Source organism: Myxine glutinosa, chromosome 4 (genome assembly GCF_964187855.1).
Source record: "Myxine glutinosa chromosome 4, kmMyxGlut1.1, whole genome shotgun sequence".
In the NCBI taxonomy this organism is placed as follows: domain Eukaryota; kingdom Metazoa; phylum Chordata; class Myxini; order Myxiniformes; family Myxinidae; genus Myxine; species Myxine glutinosa.
The window spans coordinates 182,661,135-182,681,612 of record NC_136264.1 but is presented as its reverse complement, the minus strand read 5'-3'; the positions used below and the strand labels follow the sequence as shown (position 1 = coordinate 182,681,612).

General features: G+C 45.2%; 1 protein-coding gene across 5 annotated transcripts in view; it reads left to right on the top strand.

Moving 5' to 3' along the window:
* Nucleotides 1-20,478, top strand: part of LOC137425542 (sodium- and chloride-dependent taurine transporter) — a 340,062-nt gene that overhangs the window by 197,656 nt on the left and 121,928 nt on the right. For 3 of the 5 annotated variants that reach the window (XM_068114081.2, XM_068114083.2, XM_078776783.1), the window contains exons 8-9: nucleotides 9,468-9,580; nucleotides 12,414-12,539. In XM_068114081.2, coding sequence (XP_067970182.2) covers nucleotides 9,468-9,580; nucleotides 12,414-12,539 — 239 coding nt within the window. Of the gene's footprint in view, nucleotides 1-5,260; nucleotides 5,365-9,467; nucleotides 9,581-12,413; nucleotides 12,540-20,478 lie in introns of all 5 variants that reach the window. The other 2 variants (XM_078776782.1, XM_078776784.1) reach the window with 2 other exon arrangements.

Sequence of the window (20,478 nt, the reverse complement as noted above, 5' to 3'; positions counted from 1 at the left end):
GGAGTGATGAATCATGCTTCACCATCTGGCAGTTTGATGGATGAATCTGCGTTTGACGGATGCCAGGAGAACACTACCTGCCCAAATGCATAGCGCCAACTTTAAAGTTGTTGGAGGGGGAGTCATGGTCTGGGGCTGTTTTTCATGGTTCAGGCTAGGCCCCTTAGTTCCAGTGAAGGGAAATCTTAATGCTACAGCATACAATGTCATTTTAGACGATTGTGTGCTTCCAACTTTGTGGCAACAGTTTGAGGAAGGCCCTTTCCTGTTTCAGCATGGCAATGCCCCTGTGTACAAAGGGATGTCCATACAGAAATGGTTTGTCGAGATCAGTGTGGAAGAACTTGACTGGCCTGCACATAGCCCTGACCTCAACCCCATCGAACATCTTTGGGATGAATTGGGACGCCGACGGCGAGCCAGGCCTAATCGCCCAACATCAGTGCCCGACCTCACTAATGCTCTTGTGGCTGAATTGAAGCAAATCCCCACAGCAATGTTCCAACATCTAGTGGAAAGCTTTCCCAGAAGAGTGGAGGCTGTTATAGCAGCAAGGGGGGGGGGGGGGGCGGGGACCACCTCCATATTAATGCCCATGATTTTGGAATGAGATGTTTGATGAGCATATATGGGTGTGATGTTCGGGTATCCACATACTTTTGTCCATGTAGTGTATCTATGTGGAAATGACAGGGGACGTGTCGAAGAATGTATCAGGAGAGAAAATCGTGATCCCCCTCCCCCTCCATATGTGTATAAGTGTTACTCTTCTCCCCTTCCCTCCTTGACTCCCTGATCATCCCTTTGTAATCTGTCCTATATGTCTTCCATGACTTTACTGACGGCCCAGGCCTGCCAGCATGTGTGCCCTGCTTCACGTCACGACCTTCCTGACCCCTTGCAAGCGCGTGCCATATGTAAAGGTCGCTGTAGTTACACCAATAGTGTTTGGTGTGTCGCGGCACAATTCAGTCCATGTGCAGGATCAATAAACCGGAGGTCATGGGGTGAGTGGGCATCAAATGGCGTGGTGCAGGTAACAAAAGGGGGTGTAGTTGCGGTCCTGTTGCATCGCCGTTGGAGTTAGATGTCCGCTTCAAGGAATTGTGGTTTTCGTGATGGTGTGTCCTCGAGGTGCCGAGCTCCGTGCCAGTGTGCACGAGGGTGGGCCGACGACTGCGGAAGTAGCACCTTGGCCAGGACTGCACACAGAGCACAACCAACTACAATCCAGAACTGACTCCAAGCTTCGACAGACTCCAAGTCAGCTCCAGTATGGGGAGAATGTTTGTCTCGTGTCCTGCCTCTCCACCTCACCCCACCCCCTATCGTAACTATCTGTGGTATGGTTGGGATAAGGTCACGGTTAAGCCAAATGTGTTATTGTGGGCACGTGTGATTGAACAGAAACTGTAATATGTGCTTCCTTCTTCTTCGACTCTTCCTTGTTATTTGAACCCTTTATTACCCTGCGCTCGCGAAGCGAAAGGCAGGGTTAAGCATTCGGGTCCATCCGTACGTCGTACGTATGTACGTGCATGTCTGCATTTTAAAAATTCATTTTCTCGGCAACCGTTGGTCCGATTGACATGAAATTTTCACCATAGGAGGGACTCCTCCTGTAGAATATTTTACTGAATATTATGACGTCACAGGTCACGTGGTACGGGCGCCATCTTAGGAAAAAAAATGCGCCTCTATATCTCAAAAACCGCTGCACAGAAATAATTGAGACAGCTCTCATTGCAAAGAACTCTCCATGCGGAATAACATATGTGAATGATGACATCATAGGTGCTGCCGTTATGACATCATAATTCGTCAAGTAAAAAGCTTTATCTGATCAGGATGAAATTTCTTGAGCATCTTCTCGGTATAAATTGATGCAGAAATAAAATTATAATGATGTCGAAGGTCATGTGGTTCGGACGCCATATTGTTTTGAGTGAAAAACCACTAAAATCCAATTCTCTCCTAAACGACTGAAGACATCGAGGCCAATCTTTGCAGGCAGAATTGCATACCCATCACGAACAAAAAAGTCAGCGAGCATGTCATCATGCATCATATGGTTTCGGAGTTATGACGTTTTTAAGCATAAACTTTTAAAACCAAGCTCCTCCCTCATTTTTCATCCCATTGAGGGGAAACTTCACAGATGTGTTCAGCATATCAGTCTACTGAAATGACCTTTTGGAATTTGCGATAGGTCACGTGGTTTGGCAGATAGCAATAAATAAACGAAAATATAAAAAAATTATAACTCTTGAACCGCTTCATTGATCGACGTGAAACTTTAAATTATAGTAGAGGTAATGAAGTGTAATATGTTTGCAAAATTTCAAGATGATTGGATGTACGGTCTGGAAGCTAGAAGTTGTTATTGCGTGAAGAAGAAGTCTTCTAGAGTGGGCATGGAATTAATTATCACATGCACATGACGAGCAGGCAAAATACGGAGCGACCTCACGGGGTCATTTTGACCTCAAATAAAATTCTGATTTCAGATTTGTCAATCACTGAGGTGTAATAACACATGACCAAAACAGATTTGGCGAAATTCCGACGTTTTGACGAAAATATAACATTTGTGTCTGCATTTCAGTAAAGTAAAGTGTGTGCTCTGTCAGCATTTTGAAAATTGAAACGTGGCTCATTGTAAATATCTCCATATGGGGAATAGGTGTTGTTAACGATGACGTCATTGGTGCCATAATTATGACGTCATAATTCGACAGGACAATGCTTAGTCTGATCAGTTTGAAATTTAATTGAGCATGATCTATGCAACAATTATTTAGAGAATATAAAATTATGATGTCAACGGTCACGTGGTCTGGCAGCCATATTGGATTAAAAAAAGAAACGTTCAAAAATAGAAGAGGTGGCTCACACCAACTTGACTGCACAAGGTAAGTATTCTATGAATACCATCCAGTTTTTATCTGTTATAACTCCGCCACCAAAGGTGGATGGAGGTTATGTTTTCACCCATGTCTGTCTGTTACTTGTAAAATCGAAGATTTTTCAAGCATATTGGTCGGTTGCGTTTGTAATTCTGTCTGTCTGTTTGTTACTTGGCAAAAAGAAAAAAAAATTTTGCTAGTATGTTGATCACTCCGGTTTGTATGTGTTTGTTTGTTTGTGTGTGTGTGTGTGTGTTTATGTGTTTGTCTGTATGCTCACTTATACTTGTGAGCCTACAGGCCTACAGGTCACAATTTTAAACCGATCTTCACGAAACTTCACCAAATGATAGAGTTTGTGGTCGGACAAAATCCTATATATTTTTGATGTCAAAAGGTCAAAACGTCAACATAGGCCAAAGGTCAACCCCTTATTTCAAATTTCTAAAATCCTCAATTAAAATCCGATTGACTTGAAATTTGAAGAGGATTTACACATCAGATAACTGAATTCAACCAGCAACTATTTTTGAGATCAGCGTAGGCCAAAAGGACAACATAGGCCAAAGATAAAACAACAATTTCAAATTTCTAAAATGCTCAATTTTCATCCGATTGACTTGGAATTTGAATGTGATTTTCATAACGGCTAACTGAATTGAACGACCAAAATTTTTTGAGATCAGCGTAGGCCAAAAGGTCAACATAGGCCAAAGGTCAACCACTTCTTTTCAAATTTCTAAAATCCTCAATTTTAATCCGATTCACTTGAAATTTGAATGGGCTTGACATAGCTAACTCAATTCAACCACCAACTATTTTTGAGATCACCATAGGCCAAATGAGTAACATAGGCCAACGGTCAACAAAAATGTATTTCAAATTTCTAAAATTTGCAGAGCACCTCAATGAATTGGGAAACCAACCTTTTTTTGAGGTCAAAAGGTCAAAGGTCATCTCTAGGTCAAACTTCTAAAATCATCACTTTTCATCCTATTGACTCGAGCTTTGATGAAGATCATCAAGGGGGGGGTGGATTTTGCAAGTATCGTGCTCTGCATGATGTGTTTTTGTTGTTCTGTCTGTTTGTTTGTCTGTTTGTCACCGGCCTACAGGTCAGAATTCTAAACCGATCGTCATGAAACTTCACCAAGTTGTAGAGGTCATCACAAATGAGAAGCCTATTGATTTGAGAAGCCCACGCAAGGCTGCTGGACCTGACAGTATACCTGGTCGTGTGCTCAGGGAATGTGCAGACCAGCTAGCAGACGTCCTCACAGACATCTTCAACATCTCCCTGAGCCAGGCAGTTGTCCCAGCATGCTTTAAGGCCACCATCATCATACCAGTGCCAAATAAGTCAACAGTGTCCTGCCTTAATGACTATCGCCCTGTGGCACTCACATCAATTATTATAAAGTGCCTCGAGAGGATAGTCATGGGCCACATGAAAACCTGACTCCCCAACTCACTAGACCCCCTCCAGTTTGCATATCGTCCTAACCGGTCTACTGAAGATGCCATATCCTCTGCCTTTCATCTGGCCCTGTCTCACCTGGAAAACAAAAACACTTATGTAAGAATGCTGTTTTTTGCTTTCATTTCAGCATTTAACACAATTGTCCCCCAGAAGTTGATAGGGAAGTTGGGCCTGTTGGGCTTGAACACCTCCCTCTGTAATTGGATCCTGGACTTCCTGACCAAGAGACCTCAGACAGTCCGGATCGGAAATAACATCTCCAGCATCACCACACTGAACACCGTTGCCCCCCAGGGCTGTGTGCTCAGTCCACTGCTGTTCACATTGCTGACTCATGACTGTTCTGCCAAGGACAGTTCAAATCATATCATAAAGTTTGCTGACGACACGGCAGTGGTGGGTCTCATCAGCAACAATGATGAGTCAGCATACAGAGAGGAGGTGGAGCAGCTAGCAGTCTGGTGAAGTAACAATAATCTGTCTCTTAATGAGGATAAAACAAAAGAGATGACCGTGGATTTCAGGAAGGCCCACGCTGACCACTCCCCACTGTACATCAACGGTTCCACCGTGGAGACAGATAGGAGCACCAAGTTTATTGATGTGCACATCACAAATGACCTCAAATGGACCTTCAACACCACTTCCCTAGCCAAGAGAGCACAGCAGCGTCTCCATTTCCTGCGACGCATGAGGAAGGCAAGCCTTCCCCCCTCCATCCTCACCTTATTATACAGGGGTACCATTGAGAGCGTCCTGACCAGCTGCATCACTGTCAGGTACGGGAATTGCAATGTCTCGGACCGCCAGACTCTGCAGCAGATAGGTAAAGACAGCTGAAAACATCATTGGGGTCTCTCTCCCCTCCATGCAGGATATATATTACAAACGCTGCACACGCAAGGCCGCCAGCATCGCTGACGACCGTTTCCACCCATCCTATGGACTTTTTGCCTTCCACCCATCCTCTGGGAAAAGGTACTGCAGCATCCGGGCCAGCTCTGTTAGACTCTGTAACACCTTCTTCCCCCAGGCTGTCAGGCTCCACAACACCCTGTTACCTTCCACCACCCACTTTAATTTAACTAACAGGGTCTAAACGCCCTCCCCCTCCCTTACATCCCTCCTCCTCCCTTACCTCCCTCCCCTCCCACTTGCACTACATATATCATATGCTGCTATACATAATATGTTGCTACATAAATGGTTTATTTATCAGATGTAACCTACAGTCAACTGTTAAACTCTATACATTTTTGTTATAAATTTTATTTTTATGTTGACTTGGATATTACATGGTAAAATGGAACGATGCATGTGTTGTCATGCATCGTAAATGCCTAAAAATAATAATAATAATGAAAATGATCAAGACTATAATGATACTTGTAAATATGAGACATTTAAATGAACATTATTTGATTAAAAAAAACCCAATCCTTTTGAGATCTAGGTATAGTTTGTTTAGAAGTATAGATTAAATCCTGCAATTTCTGGGACACATTTTGGGACAATTTTCTTACCGACAGGGGTCTCTTCATCTGATGATTGTATTCTGAAAGCTGCTGATTTGAAATTGCTACCAGACATAATATAACTCTAGAATAACGTGGCTTTCAAATGGTACCATTCAACCATGGCCACCCTGACTGGTACCGATCATCAAAATATGGGTGTCTACCTGATGGACTATATACTCATATTGCCATGGATATTCATTGTGTATTTACTGCATACTATCCTGTGTATTTATAGTATTGTTCTGTGTATTTATGGTACTGCGTTACACTTGTCATGTCCAATTGCACTATGTGTAGTCTTGCTTGAATATTTATATTGCACCGAGGTCCAGGAGGAAAGTCATTTCGTTCCATTTTATACTGTATTGTATATGGATGGGATGACGATAAAGTTTATTGAATTTAATTGAATTTAATTTTGAGGTAAAAAGGTCAAGGGTCATCTGGAGGTCCAATTTCTAAAATCGCCATTTTAAATCTGATTGACTTGAAAATTGAACAGCATTTGGATATTGAGTCACTAAATTGGAAAACCTACTATTTTTGAGGTCAAAAGGTTAAACTTCCAAAATCATCAATTATAATTGATGATAATTATCATCTGAAAAACCGTCAATTTTCATCCGATTGACTTGAAAATTGAACAGCATTTGTATATTGAGTCACTAAATTGGGAAACCAACTATTTTTGAGGTCAAAAGGTCAAAGGTCAACTCAAGGTCAAACTTCCAAAATCATAAATTTTCATCATAAGAATCGTTACTTTTCATTCTATTAACCCGAGCTTTGATCAAGATCGTCAATTTTAATCTCGATGAAATTGACAATTTGATGGATCAATGGCATCCCCTTTTTGGGAGGGGGTGGATTTTGCAAGTATCGTGCTCTGCCTGACGTCCTCTTGTTTGTTTGTGAACAAGATATCTCAAAACATTGTGGACGGGTTGGACGAAACTCGGACAAGTTGGGTGTGTGACAAGGACGATTCGATTCAATTTTGGTGAAGATCTGAATATGGATTCGGATATGAGAATTATTTAATTTTTAAGTGATTCTTCACCATTGGGAGATAGGGCCAAAAACGATACAAAGCAGGATATCTCAAAAAGTTATGGACGGATGATTTTGATTAAATGTGAATCTGTATTGTGATTTTCTGGTCTACTCTGGGATACAAAACCTAAATTGTTCACCTGGTGGAGGTATGCTCTCTACTGTGTGCCATTCTAGTTTCATGTTGTTGCCCTCGCCAAAGAAGGGGGTATTGCATTTGAGTCTGTTTGTTTGTTTGTCCGCACAGAATAAATATTATTTTCTCTGCAACGGTTGGTCCGATTGACAGGAAAGTTTCACCGTAGGTGCAATTTCAATTTCACCAATTCACAAATTTTCACCAATTTTCACCATATTATTTTTTTAATGATAATTATGACGTCACAGGTTATGTGGTATGGACGCCTTCTTGGAAAAACCGAAAACTTTGCACCTCTATATATCAGAAAGCGCTGCATCGAAAAAAATGGAGATATGGCTCATTGTAAAGAACTCTCCATGGGGAATAACATACTGTTATGTCGGTTGGGTAGGGGCATATATAGATCTAGGTAGATCTGCATAGATAGGTGCTCCAATGTCACGACGAAGAAGAATCATCTCGATGTACAGTAAGTCAGGGGCCTGTCTAGCCCGGTTTGTCGGATTAAGGTGTACCTTCACCCCCATTACGAGGAATGGGGCATGTTAAGTAGTTCTAGGGTTTATGCTAATTCCCCGGTGTGTCGGCCCCTCTGTGATCATTCCGGTGTCCCATATGGCAATGCACTCATATACATTAGTTAGGCCCAATAGCGCACCACATTATTTAAATCCCCCCTCACAATGACTAACCGGAAGAACAAACAGCAAGCGACCACGCACTTGGGCTGATAACACCGGCAGGGCAGCAAACATCGAACAGGCAGGCTGAGACACACCCAGGATGGCTCGTGACTGGCCGGGGGGAGGGGCGAGCAACAACCAGAGCACCGATTGGCAGAGTAGGGAAGGACGTGTGATTGGTCAGGGGAGGGGCAGGAAGCTTCCCCGTGATTGGTGGAAGGACGTGCCACACTGATTGGCCACCTACCGATGACGCAACACCAAGGCCGCGAGACGCTTGGCCAATCACTGCAGAAGGCGCAAAACAGCACTAACAAGCGACGCGCTCATTGGAGGAGAAGCGGTGGGACGTGAGGAAGGCACAAAAGGCCGCAAGGAAATGACGCACTGATTGGGAGAGAGAGAGAGCTGACGTCAGAGGAGGTCTAATAAAAGTGAGCAGAGACGGACATTTTCTCTCTCTTCCTTCGTCTCTCTTCGCCCCTTCGCCTCTGCCTATCTTCGCCTCCGCCTTTCTCTTCCCGTCTTGCCTTCTCGTTCCCATGTGGACCTTTACTTGTTGAGCGCCGACGATCATCCGCCCTGGTTATTCATCGCGCGGGGACGCAAGGCTTGTCGCGCACCAGCGGACGTTGGTCGGGCAGCGCGCGAGCGAGAGGTGTCATCGAGGCCTGGTCGCGCCGACAGCCGAGTGGTTCCCGAGGATCGGAGCCGTGCCGGACTGCACACTCGGAAGCTGAACGAATGAATGAACAGATAAGCCAGCACAAACGCGCACACAACGTTTTATTTTATTCATTCTCCCATTTGTTGTGTAGTTCGAAGTCCGTGTGTAAGAGCGCTCACTAGGGGGTTTAGTTATTACTGGCACGTTTCTTTGTTCTCAGAGTCCGGCAATAAAGCCACGTATTTTTGTACAGCAACTCCGTTTTGGTTTGATTTATGAATTCAAAGGGTGAAGACATAGTCGGACCGCCAGGTATGTCGGCATTCTTCCCCAAACCCCCCATGCTCGCGTATTGTCGGCGATTAATTGGAAACGCCTCAAAGTAAGCTTGATTTTGCCATCCGTGAACACTCTGTTTTAATAGAGACGTCCACAGGACAACACGTTAATGATGTCATTGGGGCCTCCATTATGACGTCATAATTCGACAAGTACAAAATTTCATGCGATAAAAATGAAATTTCTTGAGTGTCATCTCGGGATAAATAGGTGGAGAAAAAAACGATGACGTCATCGGTCCGTGTTTCGGCCGCCATATTTATTTAACACAAAAACCTTAAGCAACACTAAAAACACGTCCTGGCAAGGGTCTGCCATCTGATTGCTCTTTCGTATTTCATGGTATTTGTTATTTTATGAAAACCTGCTCCAATGTTGGTGTGTGTTGGTAGTGCACAGTTTGGTTCATTGACATTATAATCCCGGCCAAGGTAGTTTCACGACCATTGGAGTTTTGGCGCCAAACCCATTTTGGGATTCTTCAGGGTTGGCTCGGCCTAAGTATCAACAAACGAAGTACCTATTGTGACAGTGACAATAAATAAGCAGTTCACTGTGACAGTATTAACAAAGACATGAAACATAAGTGTTTCATTCAATGTATTGCTACCATTGAAACAGACTGTATAACAAATCATAAAAATACAAATTCTAATAAAAGTGAACTTTTATTGCAGGTCCAGGGCTGGTGTTTATTGTTTACCCCAGAGCAGTGGCAATGATGCCTCTTCCTGGCCTCTGGGCTGTGCTCTTCTTCATCATGCTGATACTGTTGGGGATTGACAGTGAGGTTCGAAAATAACCTCAAATTATATACTGCAGTCTTGTAAAGTATTTTGCTTAATTGCAGGTCAAAAGGTCTTATCCTGTTAATAAATGTGTAATGACATGAAATTCTTATACTGAACTAGCTGAATGCACCCGGCGTTGCCCGGGTTCTTTTTGAATGAATTTACTACTATAATTCTGCTTTTACTCGCGGCCATAAAAGATTGACTACTATAATTCAGCTCAGCTTTTAATTGCGAAATGGGCCCAGCCCAGCCAAGGCGGCCTCGACCGGGCTCACCACCTAGCCTATAACCTTCCTGGGGCCCGTCCCGACATTTTTTGTTTTAGAGGTTTCCTCCTATCTTTCACCGTTCAGGAGATTAGCAAACATTAACGGAAGCTTCTCCTCAGTGAAAGACACATTAAAGCCCGCTTGGAGTTTGCAAAAAAACACCTAAAGGACTCTCAGACTGAGAAACAAGATTCTGTGGTCTGATGAAACCAAGATTGAACTGTTTGGCTTCCGTCTGGCCACTCCGCCAAAAAGCCCAGATCGGTGGAGTGTTGCAGTGATGGTTGTCCTTCTGGAAGTTTCTCCCATCTCCACACAGGATCTCTGGAGCTCAGCCAGAGTGACCATCGGGTTTTGGTCACCTCTCTTACCAAGTCCCTTCTCCCCCGATTGCTCAGTTTGTCCGGGCGGCCAGCTCTACGAAGAGTCCTGGTTGTTCCAAACTTATTCCATTTAAGAATTATGGAGGCCACTGTGCTCTTTGGAACCTTAAATGCAGCAGAATTTTTTTTGTAGGCTTCCCCAGATCTGTGCCTCGACACAATCCTGTCTCTGAGCTCTGCAGGCAGTTCATTCGACCTCATGGCTGGGTTTTTGCTCTGATATGCATTGTCTGCTGTGAGACCTCATATAGACAGGTGTGTGCCTTTCCAAATCATGTCCAATCAATTGAATTTACCACAGGTGGACTCCAATCAAGGTGTAGAAACATCTCAAAGATGATCAAGAGAAATGGGAGGCACCTGAGCTAAATTTCAAGTGTCATAGCAAAGGGTCTGAATACTTATGTCAATGTGATATTTCAGTTTTTTCTTTTTAATAAATTTGCAAAACTTTCTAAAATCCTGTTTTCTCTTTGTCATTATGGGGTATTGAGTGTAGATTGATGAGGGAAAAATGAATTTAAACGATTTCCGCATAAGGCTGCAACATAACAAAATGTGAAAAAGTGAAGGGGTCTGAATACTTTCTGAATGCACTGTGTCTAGATAAAGAGAGTAATGTATATTGGGGAGGGAGGGGGCGGGATATAATACATTGATTTATTTATTGATTTCCAGAATATAAAATGGGGATTCCCCGACGCTGTCTTCAGGGCACCAAGGAACAAATGAGACTACAAAAAAGTAACACCTGTGTTAAAAAATTTTTTTTATTTGTGAGCCATGAGTCGCATATCATAGACAGCGAAGGCATGGATTGTGAGGTAAAGCTGCTGCCAAACCACTTCAAAATCATATGACAAATTGACATGGATTTTGGAGAATTGTTTCATTGTCAAATGAAAAGCAATAATAGATGTAAAGTTGAACGATGATTGACATGAAGTTGAAAGGAACACGTTAGAGATGTCGTTGCAGCATACGCTCGACTTATCATTGAGACATTTACCTTGCATAACTCTTACAATCGTCCCTTTTTCTGATGTAATTTTTTGTGTGCAACTTCGAGGGTCATGGAGAAGCTAGCACACAGACAGAATGTCTGATGATGCCATGGTCCATTGATCAGGAGATAACAGAGCAAAAGTAACAGTATAATGGGTGGGGGTGGAGAGAAACACATCAACAGCAGGGTTAAGGCACAAAATAGAGGGAGACAAGTATAAATAAAGGTTATGTATCGTATCGTAATAATGTTATGTATCGCTTTCCATCCAATCTCTCAACAATGAAGAATCACTTAAAATTAAATAATTCTCGTATCCGAATCCATATTCAGATCATCACCAAAATCGAATTGATTCGTCCTTGTCACACACCCAACCTCTCCACGAAGTTTCGTCCAAATGCGTCCATAACTTTTTGAGATATCTTGTTCGCAGACAGACAGACAGACAAACAGGCAGACAAACAGACAGACAGGCAGACAGACGGGTGAAAACATAACCTCCATCCAGCTTCAGTGGCGGAGGTAATAACTGAATGTGAGGATAGAGTTTCACTAGAAGGGGGTTTATTGGCAGACCATGTGCATAAAGTTGGGGAGGACAGAGCACGGAAATGGCAGAGGGCAGAAGACCAGAAATATGGAATCAGAAGACAAAGAGACGACCGACCTGTCTGCAATGTGAAAGTGTTGACCCAGCGACTCGGCTTCCTCGTGCGAGATTCCAATGATTTTGAAGGTTCAGATGTACGAAGGAAAGACTTTGTACAATGGAGGATACCCAGTCGGCCACTTGCTTTGAAGGCCAATTTAAATATGCGGTTTTCCCAAGAAGGATCATCGCTGATATTGAGGTCCTAAAGTGTGAGTGACTGAACTTAAACTCGGTTGTTAAGGAAGGAGATGGGAGAGTTCACCAGATGGTCCTTTCGAAGAAGCAGAGTGAGAGTTTAAGACTTGTCGTGATTGAAAGACATATTATAATTGTTTGACAAGCTCATGAATCTATATCTGCATAGTTAAAGGGATCCGTTTTAGCACCTTGTTTATGTAATGCAGTGCTGTTGGCTGACTTCCAAACAGATGTAAGATATAATTAAAGAAGGATTTTCAGTGTTAGTTGAAGTTGAAATTGTGAAATTGTATTGCTGTGTTGTGTGTCTGGTTTCAGTTTGCTTCAGTGGAAGGAATAATTAAATCTGTACTTGACAGACTTCAAATGCAACAGCACCGTGTGCCATTCTTGACTGGAATTGGCATCATCAGTTTTGGTATTGGACTCACAATGGTTACAGAGGTGAGTCTTCTGGATACGATATCAATACAGCAAATGCCTTTTTTTTATAAGGCCTTACACTTTGATATCACCGCTGCACCCAATACATGTATGTATGTATGTATGTATGTATGTATGTATGTATGTATGTATGTATGTATATATATATATATATATATATATATATATATATATATATATATTGTTGCGAATATGGAATTTGGCCTCCATATCCGCTTGTAAATATTCCCCTATTTTCTCCAATACTCCCCAACTTTCCCCAATCCCCCATTCCCTAGTCCCATTGCATGTAAATAACAATCAGTAGAGCCGACCTTCCCCTTATTCCCCCATTAAATGTCGTGCCCAGGTCCACCGCACCACACGTAGACAACTTTCGGACATCTTCCTAGTTATTCTTAATCTATGTCAGTTAAGGCCTCGTTTCCATTAATTATGACTCTTCGTTGCACCAGAATGTGATTATATGGCATCAGTAGTGAGTTTAGGACCTTTCCCATACCTCCTCCCATCTTCTTCCCCAAACAACAACTACAACAACAATTACAACTACAACTACGACTACAACAACAGAGGGGCGGGGAGTGTGCGTCCTCACACCGGCTCGGTTACCCGCCATGACCATGCGCTCCACGGCGTTACCCCGAAGGGGCTGGCTGTCAGCTCCTCGTCAGGGGCGGAGCCAGTAACCCCCCCACGCACCCAATGAGAAGCAACGTGCCGATTCCATCTGGGGCGGAGCTAACGAGCCGAGGGCGTGTCACTCCCCGCCGGATATACGCGGCCCCGCGCCGGATGTGACGTGAGATGCGCCTCAGCTTGGAGAGAGAAGCCACCGCCACCCCCAGCGCGACGATACCTCCCCGCATCTTTGGACCGGACCGGACCGTACTGTACCCTGCCCCGAGCCCAGGAGGACCTGGAGCCATCGATACCCGCTTTCCTGCCATCAACCCCCGTGTGAGTCAGCCGTTGTCCCGTTTGTCTGTCGTCTGTCCGGGGTTAATATAAGAGTGTGTCTAAGTGCCTGTCTTTCTGTGATTATACCTCTAGCCCCTGTAATCTGACCTTTCCGTACGAATATAATCTCCTCCGGAGGTCTTGAGAATTGAAACATTGGTGTCGTATTGTGTTATTGTAATCCAGCCGGGTGTCTTCTTTTTCTTATTGAGCCAGCATCGCGCGACTAGTCAACGTTCGGGCACAATCGGGTAACTTGTGCAGACGAGGTCATACCATAAAACCGCTCGGTAAATAACATCCAAGCCACGTCTGTAACAATTGGTGTCGAGGAGTGAGATTCGGACCCGGGACTAAATTAGTTAGGCCCAAATTTTGGGAGGGAAAATCGAGCCGGAGCGCGTACGGCGCTCGACCAAATCGATCCGGAGCGCGGTCCCGCGGTTACTGCGCTCGACGAAATTATAACGGCGAAATTTCGAATTTGTGTTACGAAACTCGAATTTTGAAAGTCGCGCTATGGCGGATCAAGACGGCTGGGGTCCGGTAGGGGAGAGTGAAGCAGGGTCGGTCCAGGACCAAATTGAGGGACATGAGGAGAGCGAAGCAGCGAGGGTAGCAGACGCACAAAATGGCGCCTCGCTGGTCACCGCGCCCGCGACCGTGGTAGCGCCGCCGATGGATTGGGGCCTATTTATGGAACAAATAAAGGCCTTTATGGTTAAGTCGGGTGAAGAAATGAAGGACGAGATGAGGGCTAATAGTCAGCAATTGGGAAACCAAATTGTGGGATTGAGGGCTGATAGTGAGCGATTAGAGGGCCAAATGGGGGTAATGAGGGACGAAGCGAGGGGTACCAGTGAGGGGTTAGACAATAATTTTGAGGAGTTAGACAAGAAATTTGGGAAGTTAGACAATAATTTTGAGGGGTTAGACAACGGGATAAAAGAAGTGAAAAATGGGTTAATGGGGGTAGAAAATAGAATGGCTGCCCAGGAGAATCAGATAGAGGGAGTGAAAAATGGGTTAGAGGGGTTAGAAAACAGTATGGAAGGCAAATTGAGGGACATGAGGGACCAAGCGGAGAGGGAAGTTAAACAAATGGAGCAGCAGATAGAGGGGGTCAGAATGGGGGTAGAAACCAAACTGGATGCTCACAGGGAGGAAATGGAGCAGATGAGGGTGGCATCTGGGCAGGAGATGCAAGTGATGGGAGAGGAGATCAGAAGAGGAGTGAGTGAGGAGGTCGGAGGAGTGCGCGAGGAGGTGAGGCACTGTAAGGAGGAGCGCATGGAGAAAGAGGTGAGAAAGGGGACTGTAAAATTGCAAGGTGGTATAGAGGAGTTGACGCTGGGAGTAGAACAACTGACAGTGGGACAAAAGGAGTTGGGGGACCAGGTAAAGAAGAACACAGCGGTAATAGAGGGTTTAAAATCGACACAGAAGGAGATGAAAAAGGACGTAGGGGTAATTAAAAAAGAGTGTCAGACGGTACATGAGGACCTGACGAGGAAAATGGACAAGGTGGTAGAGGTAATGGAGGTTAAAGAGCGGGAGGTGCGGGAGCACATAGAAAAAAATAAAGTGGAGTTAGAGGAAGAACTTAAAAGGCCACACGAAGAGCAAGAGACACCTGCAGGGTTAGGGGTTGTCGAATTTATTTTTATTCCAATGAACAATGGTGACTGCACCGATTGGTGGTGGGGTGGTGCTTTTGATGCTCGGGAAGGGTGCTCTGCACGTTATTAAAGGCCGTCGGCCACAGAGCACTCGTGGGTTGGTGTATCGATGCTGGCAAGCGCGCTCTCTCTATGCATAACATCTGCATGTGTTCCTCCAAAAACAGGTCCTGGATCGTAGTGTAGATATCAGCGTAATCTTGTAAATAATGCGCCCTACCGGCTGTATGTTTAGTTTGAGAATTCTTTCCGGATTCGGTTATCCTGTGGGTGTGTTTCTGTGAGGAGAAGGGTGCAACGTCGCAGGGGGACATATTTACTCATTTGTGAACATCTGTAAAACTGTCGCACTCAGGGTAGAGTTAATAGTAGAGGGAACTACATTGCGTGCCACACTAAAGTAGGTAAAAATTTATCGGGTCGGGACGCCCCGAGGGTAGAGAAGGGTGCAATGTTGCGAATATGGAATTTGGCCTCCATATCCGCTTGTAAATATTCCCCTATTTTCTCCAATACTCCCCAACTTTCCCCAATCCCCCATTCCCTAGTCCCATTGCATGTAAATAACAATCAGTAGAGCCGACCTTCCCCTTATTCCCCCATTAAATGTCGTGCCCAGGTCCACCGCACCACACGTAGACAACTTTCGGACATCTTCCTAGTTATTCTTAATCTATGTCAGTTAAGGCCTCGTTTCCATTAATTATGACTCTTCGTTGCACCAGAATGTGATTATATGGCATCAGTAGTGAGTTTAGGACCTTTCCCATACCTCCTCCCATCTTCTTCCCCAAACAACAACTACAACAACAATTACAACTACAACTACGACTACAACAACAGAGGGGCGGGGAGTGTGCGTCCTCACACCGGCTCGGTTACCCGCCATGACCATGCGCTCCACGGCGTTACCCCGAAGGGGCTGGCTGTCAGCTCCTCGTCAGGGGCGGAGCCAGTAACCCCCCCACGCACCCAATGAGAAGCAACGTGCCGATTCCATCTGGGGCGGAGCTAACGAGCCGAGGGCGTGTCACTCCCCGCCGGATATACGCGGCCCCGCGCCGGATGTGACGTGAGATGCGCCTCAGCTTGGAGAGAGAAGCCACCGCCACCCCCAGCGCGACGATACCTCCCCGCATCTTTGGACCGGACCGGACCGTACTGTACCCTGCCCCGAGCCCAGGAGGACCTGGAGCCATCGATACCCGCTTTCCTGCCATCAACCCCCGTGTGAGTCAGCCGTTGTCCCGTTTGTCTGTCGTCTGTCCGGGGTTAATATAAGAGTGTGTCTAAGTGCCTGTCTTTCTGTGATTATACCTCTAGCCCCTGTAATCTGACCTTTCCGTACGAATATAATCTCCTCCGGAGGTCTTGAGAATTGAAACATTGGTGTCGTATTGTGTTATTGTAATCCAGCCGGGTGTCTTCTTTTTCTTATTGAGCCAGCATCGCGCGACTAGTCAACGTTCGGGCACAATCGGGTAACTTGTGCAGACGTGGTCATACCATAAAACCGCTCGGTAAATAACATCCAAGCCACGTCTGTAACAATATATATATATATATATACAGTGAACCCTCGTTTATCGCGGGGGTTACGTTCCAGAACCCCCCGCGATAAACGAAAATCCGCGAAGTAGCGACCATATTTTTTTTTTTTTTAATATATATTTTAAAGCATTATGAACTCCCCACACTCTTATTAACCTTTCCCATACTCTTATAAACACTTCCTATACTCTTAAACACTTTTTACACTCTTAAACATACGTAATTTTAACAACATATAAAATTCTAATGGGTACTCACCATTGAAGATACTGTAGCTACCCATGGGTTCCCCAAGCAAGACCAGCATCAGAATCTCCTTGCTCCAGCCGGTGACGTCACCGGCGGGGATTCCCGGCGCGAGAGTGGCTGGTCACGTGACCGCTAAAGCGTGCCGCGCTTTGCGGGTATAATCAGCTACACCTGTTGATCACGTGACCACCGATTCACCGAAGCACGCCACGCTTGAGAGGCGTGGCTTTCGGTTTCTGGTTGTGCTTTATAATGCAGCCCGATAAATGGGCTTTTCAGTGTTCCCGAGTTGGTTTTGAGAATAAATATCTTCTCGGACGAGTTTGTGTCTTGCCCGTCATTTCGTCCGTATCAAGCAAGAGCCCCGGCTCTTCAATACTACAACTTGCGTGATGAAGATGATGATGAATTAGCTGTGCAGTACTGATGACGATGAAGGTGATGACGATGATGAATGTACTGGCGTTTTCCATACGCACGACTCTTTGTCTACCCTTCTACTGTACACTATGTACAGTATTTTATTTCTTGTAATATGTTTTAAATACTGTATTTTTCTTATTTCTTTACGTTTTTTAATTTTTTAGGCTAGAAAATGCTTATTTTACCACAAAAATATTTAAAATAATAGTATATAAAAATACATTTATACCGCAAAATCCCGCGATATAGCGAAAAATCCGCGATATAATTTTACATATACTAGCGAGAAAAAACCGCGATGTACCGAATCCGCGAAAAGTGAACCGCGATATAGCGAGGGATGACTGTATATATATATATATATATATATATATATATATATATATATATATATATATATATATATTGTTGTGGTTTTGAGAACCCACACTTGTGTAAATATGACATCATTAAAGGTTAAAGGTAGCACCCCATAGATAGGCCACAAGCAACACGTAGGTCACCATAGGACATCAGTTATTTCATTAGTATGTGTATAGATAAGGCCATGTTTCCAATAGTTGAATCTGCGTTGTGTCAATCAAATAAGGAGTAGGCCCCATTCGTCCATTTTGACAGCCTCCCTCTCCAAGCGACGCCATTAAGCGCGCTCCCCAGTCTGTGCCCTTGGCCCTTCCCAATTTGTTACGCGCCTTTGTTAACAGCGTTCGCTGCCCTTCAGCGTGAGCTCGCCAAACGCAGCCATAAGCCACGAAGTGAGGCCCGGAAAAAGGGGGTGGAGCGCCAGGAAGAAGGTGTGGCCACGTCACCCAACCATCAGGGCGGGGCCGGTAAGCCTTAACCAGCCAACCAGGGCTGAAGTAACATTGCCTGATAGGCGTGGCTTTTGGGCTGGCGGAGCGATCGCTGGCTGGATTATAAAAGCGAGCGCACAAAGCCCTTTTACAGGACTGAGGAGAAGAACGCTCGTTAGAAAGGACTGATGAGAAGAGCCTGTGTTAAAGAGGACTCTCGCTAAGCACTCGAGTGAAAGATTGATTAAAAGAGGACTTGTTGGAAGGCGCTTGGTAAAGGACTTATTGGGAGCGCACATTTGAGAGGACTTACTCGCTGGCGCTGATTAAAGATGGACGGCCAAGGGCTGTCATGATTACGAAGAATGCGAGAGTATATGCGCTTGATCCAAGAGGGCTCGCTGGCATTGGGAGTTCAAAGAAGGACATTGGAGAGGGGGCGTTTGGCGCGGGTCGTGTGTACGCTAGTACCACCCCCCCCCCCCCCCCGTCATTATAACTGTCCGTGCACGTCACGCTACACACGCAGAGCTGCCTGCCGGGTTTCGTCCGCTGGACCGGAGCCGGGTTGGAGCCTGGACGCGCTGGTGACCTTCCAACCTACGATCTGCAATTCCCCGTGTGAGTGTCTGTGTGTGTGAGACGGGCCCGTTTGTCCAGGGAAATAAGTTAAGCCTGTAATTAAGACTGCCCTGTGTGCTTCTCCGTCCTCTTTCTTTCCTGTACATTTCTTTCGTTTCCTCTTCCTTCTGTACATTTGTAATAAATTGCTTTGTTCTTCCTATTTCCGGGTTTCCTCTTATCCGATCGCATCAGTCTTTTCTCTCATTGGGTAAGCGTGGCACGATTCGGAACCGCTATAATCGGGTCTAGTCACCTGTTAACAGCTCGGATCGCGGATTGCTATCCGCTCGGCATATTCCATAATATCCGTGATTCGAGCGGGAGATATTCCCTCGTTTCCGGTCGGCATTAGTAATTAGGTAGTAGTGAATCCCTAGGCCTAACAAACCCTACCTAACGCCGCACCGGGAAGGACGTTATAACTTCCAGGACTCGCGTCGGCCAGATAAAAGGACAAGGGGATTAATCCCCCCTTGATAAGGGGAGAGCCGACATCTGAGATCCGCAACAATATATATATATATATATATATATATATATATATATATATATATATATATGTATATATATATGTATATATATATATATATATATTGTTACAGACACGACTTTGATGTTATGGTGGGCCGAGCGGAATGGCCGCCGTGTCCGCACAAGTTACCAGATTATGCTCGAACGTTGACTAAGTCGCGCTATGCTAAATCAATGATGGAAAAGGACACAACGGCTGGGATTAAAATGACACGACACCAAGGGTTCAGTTCTCAAGACCTCCGGAGGAGGTTATATTAGGGCGGAAGGTCAGATTACAACGACAAGAGGGACAGCATAGAAAGACAGGCACTTAGACACACTTATCTTATTCCCGACAGACCACAGATAAACGGGACAAAAACTGACTCACACGGGGATTGATGGCAAGGAAAGCGGGTAGTCGATGGCTCAAGGTGCACTCTTGGCTCAAGGACAGAATCGACCCGGTCCAGTCCAAAGATACGGGAGGTCTCACTCAGCGCTGGAAGGTCACGTTCTTTCTCCAAGCTGGGGGCGCATCTGACGTCACGTCCGGTAAGTGGCTGCGTATATCCGGCGGGGAGTGACACGCCCTCGGCTCGTTAGCTCCGCCCCAGATGGAATCGGCCCGTTGCTTCTCATTGGGTGCGTGCGGGGGGGTTACCGGCTCCGCCCTTGACGAGGGGCCGACAGGCAGCCCCTTCTTGGTAACCCCGTCGGCGCACATGGGTAATGGCGGCTAACCGAGCCGGAGTGAGGACGCACACTCCCCGCACGCCGCGCCGTGCCCCTCTGTTGTTGTAGTTGTTGTTGTAGTTGTTGTTGTAGTTGTAGTTGTAGTGGTAGTTGTTGTTGTTGTAGTTGTTTCATGGGGAAGATGGGAGGAGGTAAGGGGAGGTCCTAAACTCACTACTGGTGCCATACAATCACATTCTGGTGCAACGAAGAGTCAGAATTAATGGAAACGAGTCCTTAACTGACATAGACTAAGAATAACTAGCAAGATGTCCGAAAGTTGTCTACGTGAGATGCGGTGGACCTGGGCACGACATTTAATGGGGGAAAAAGGGGAAGGTCGGTTCTACAGAGTGTTATTTACAGGCAATGGGACTAGGGAATGGGGGATTGGGGATAGTTGGGGAGTAT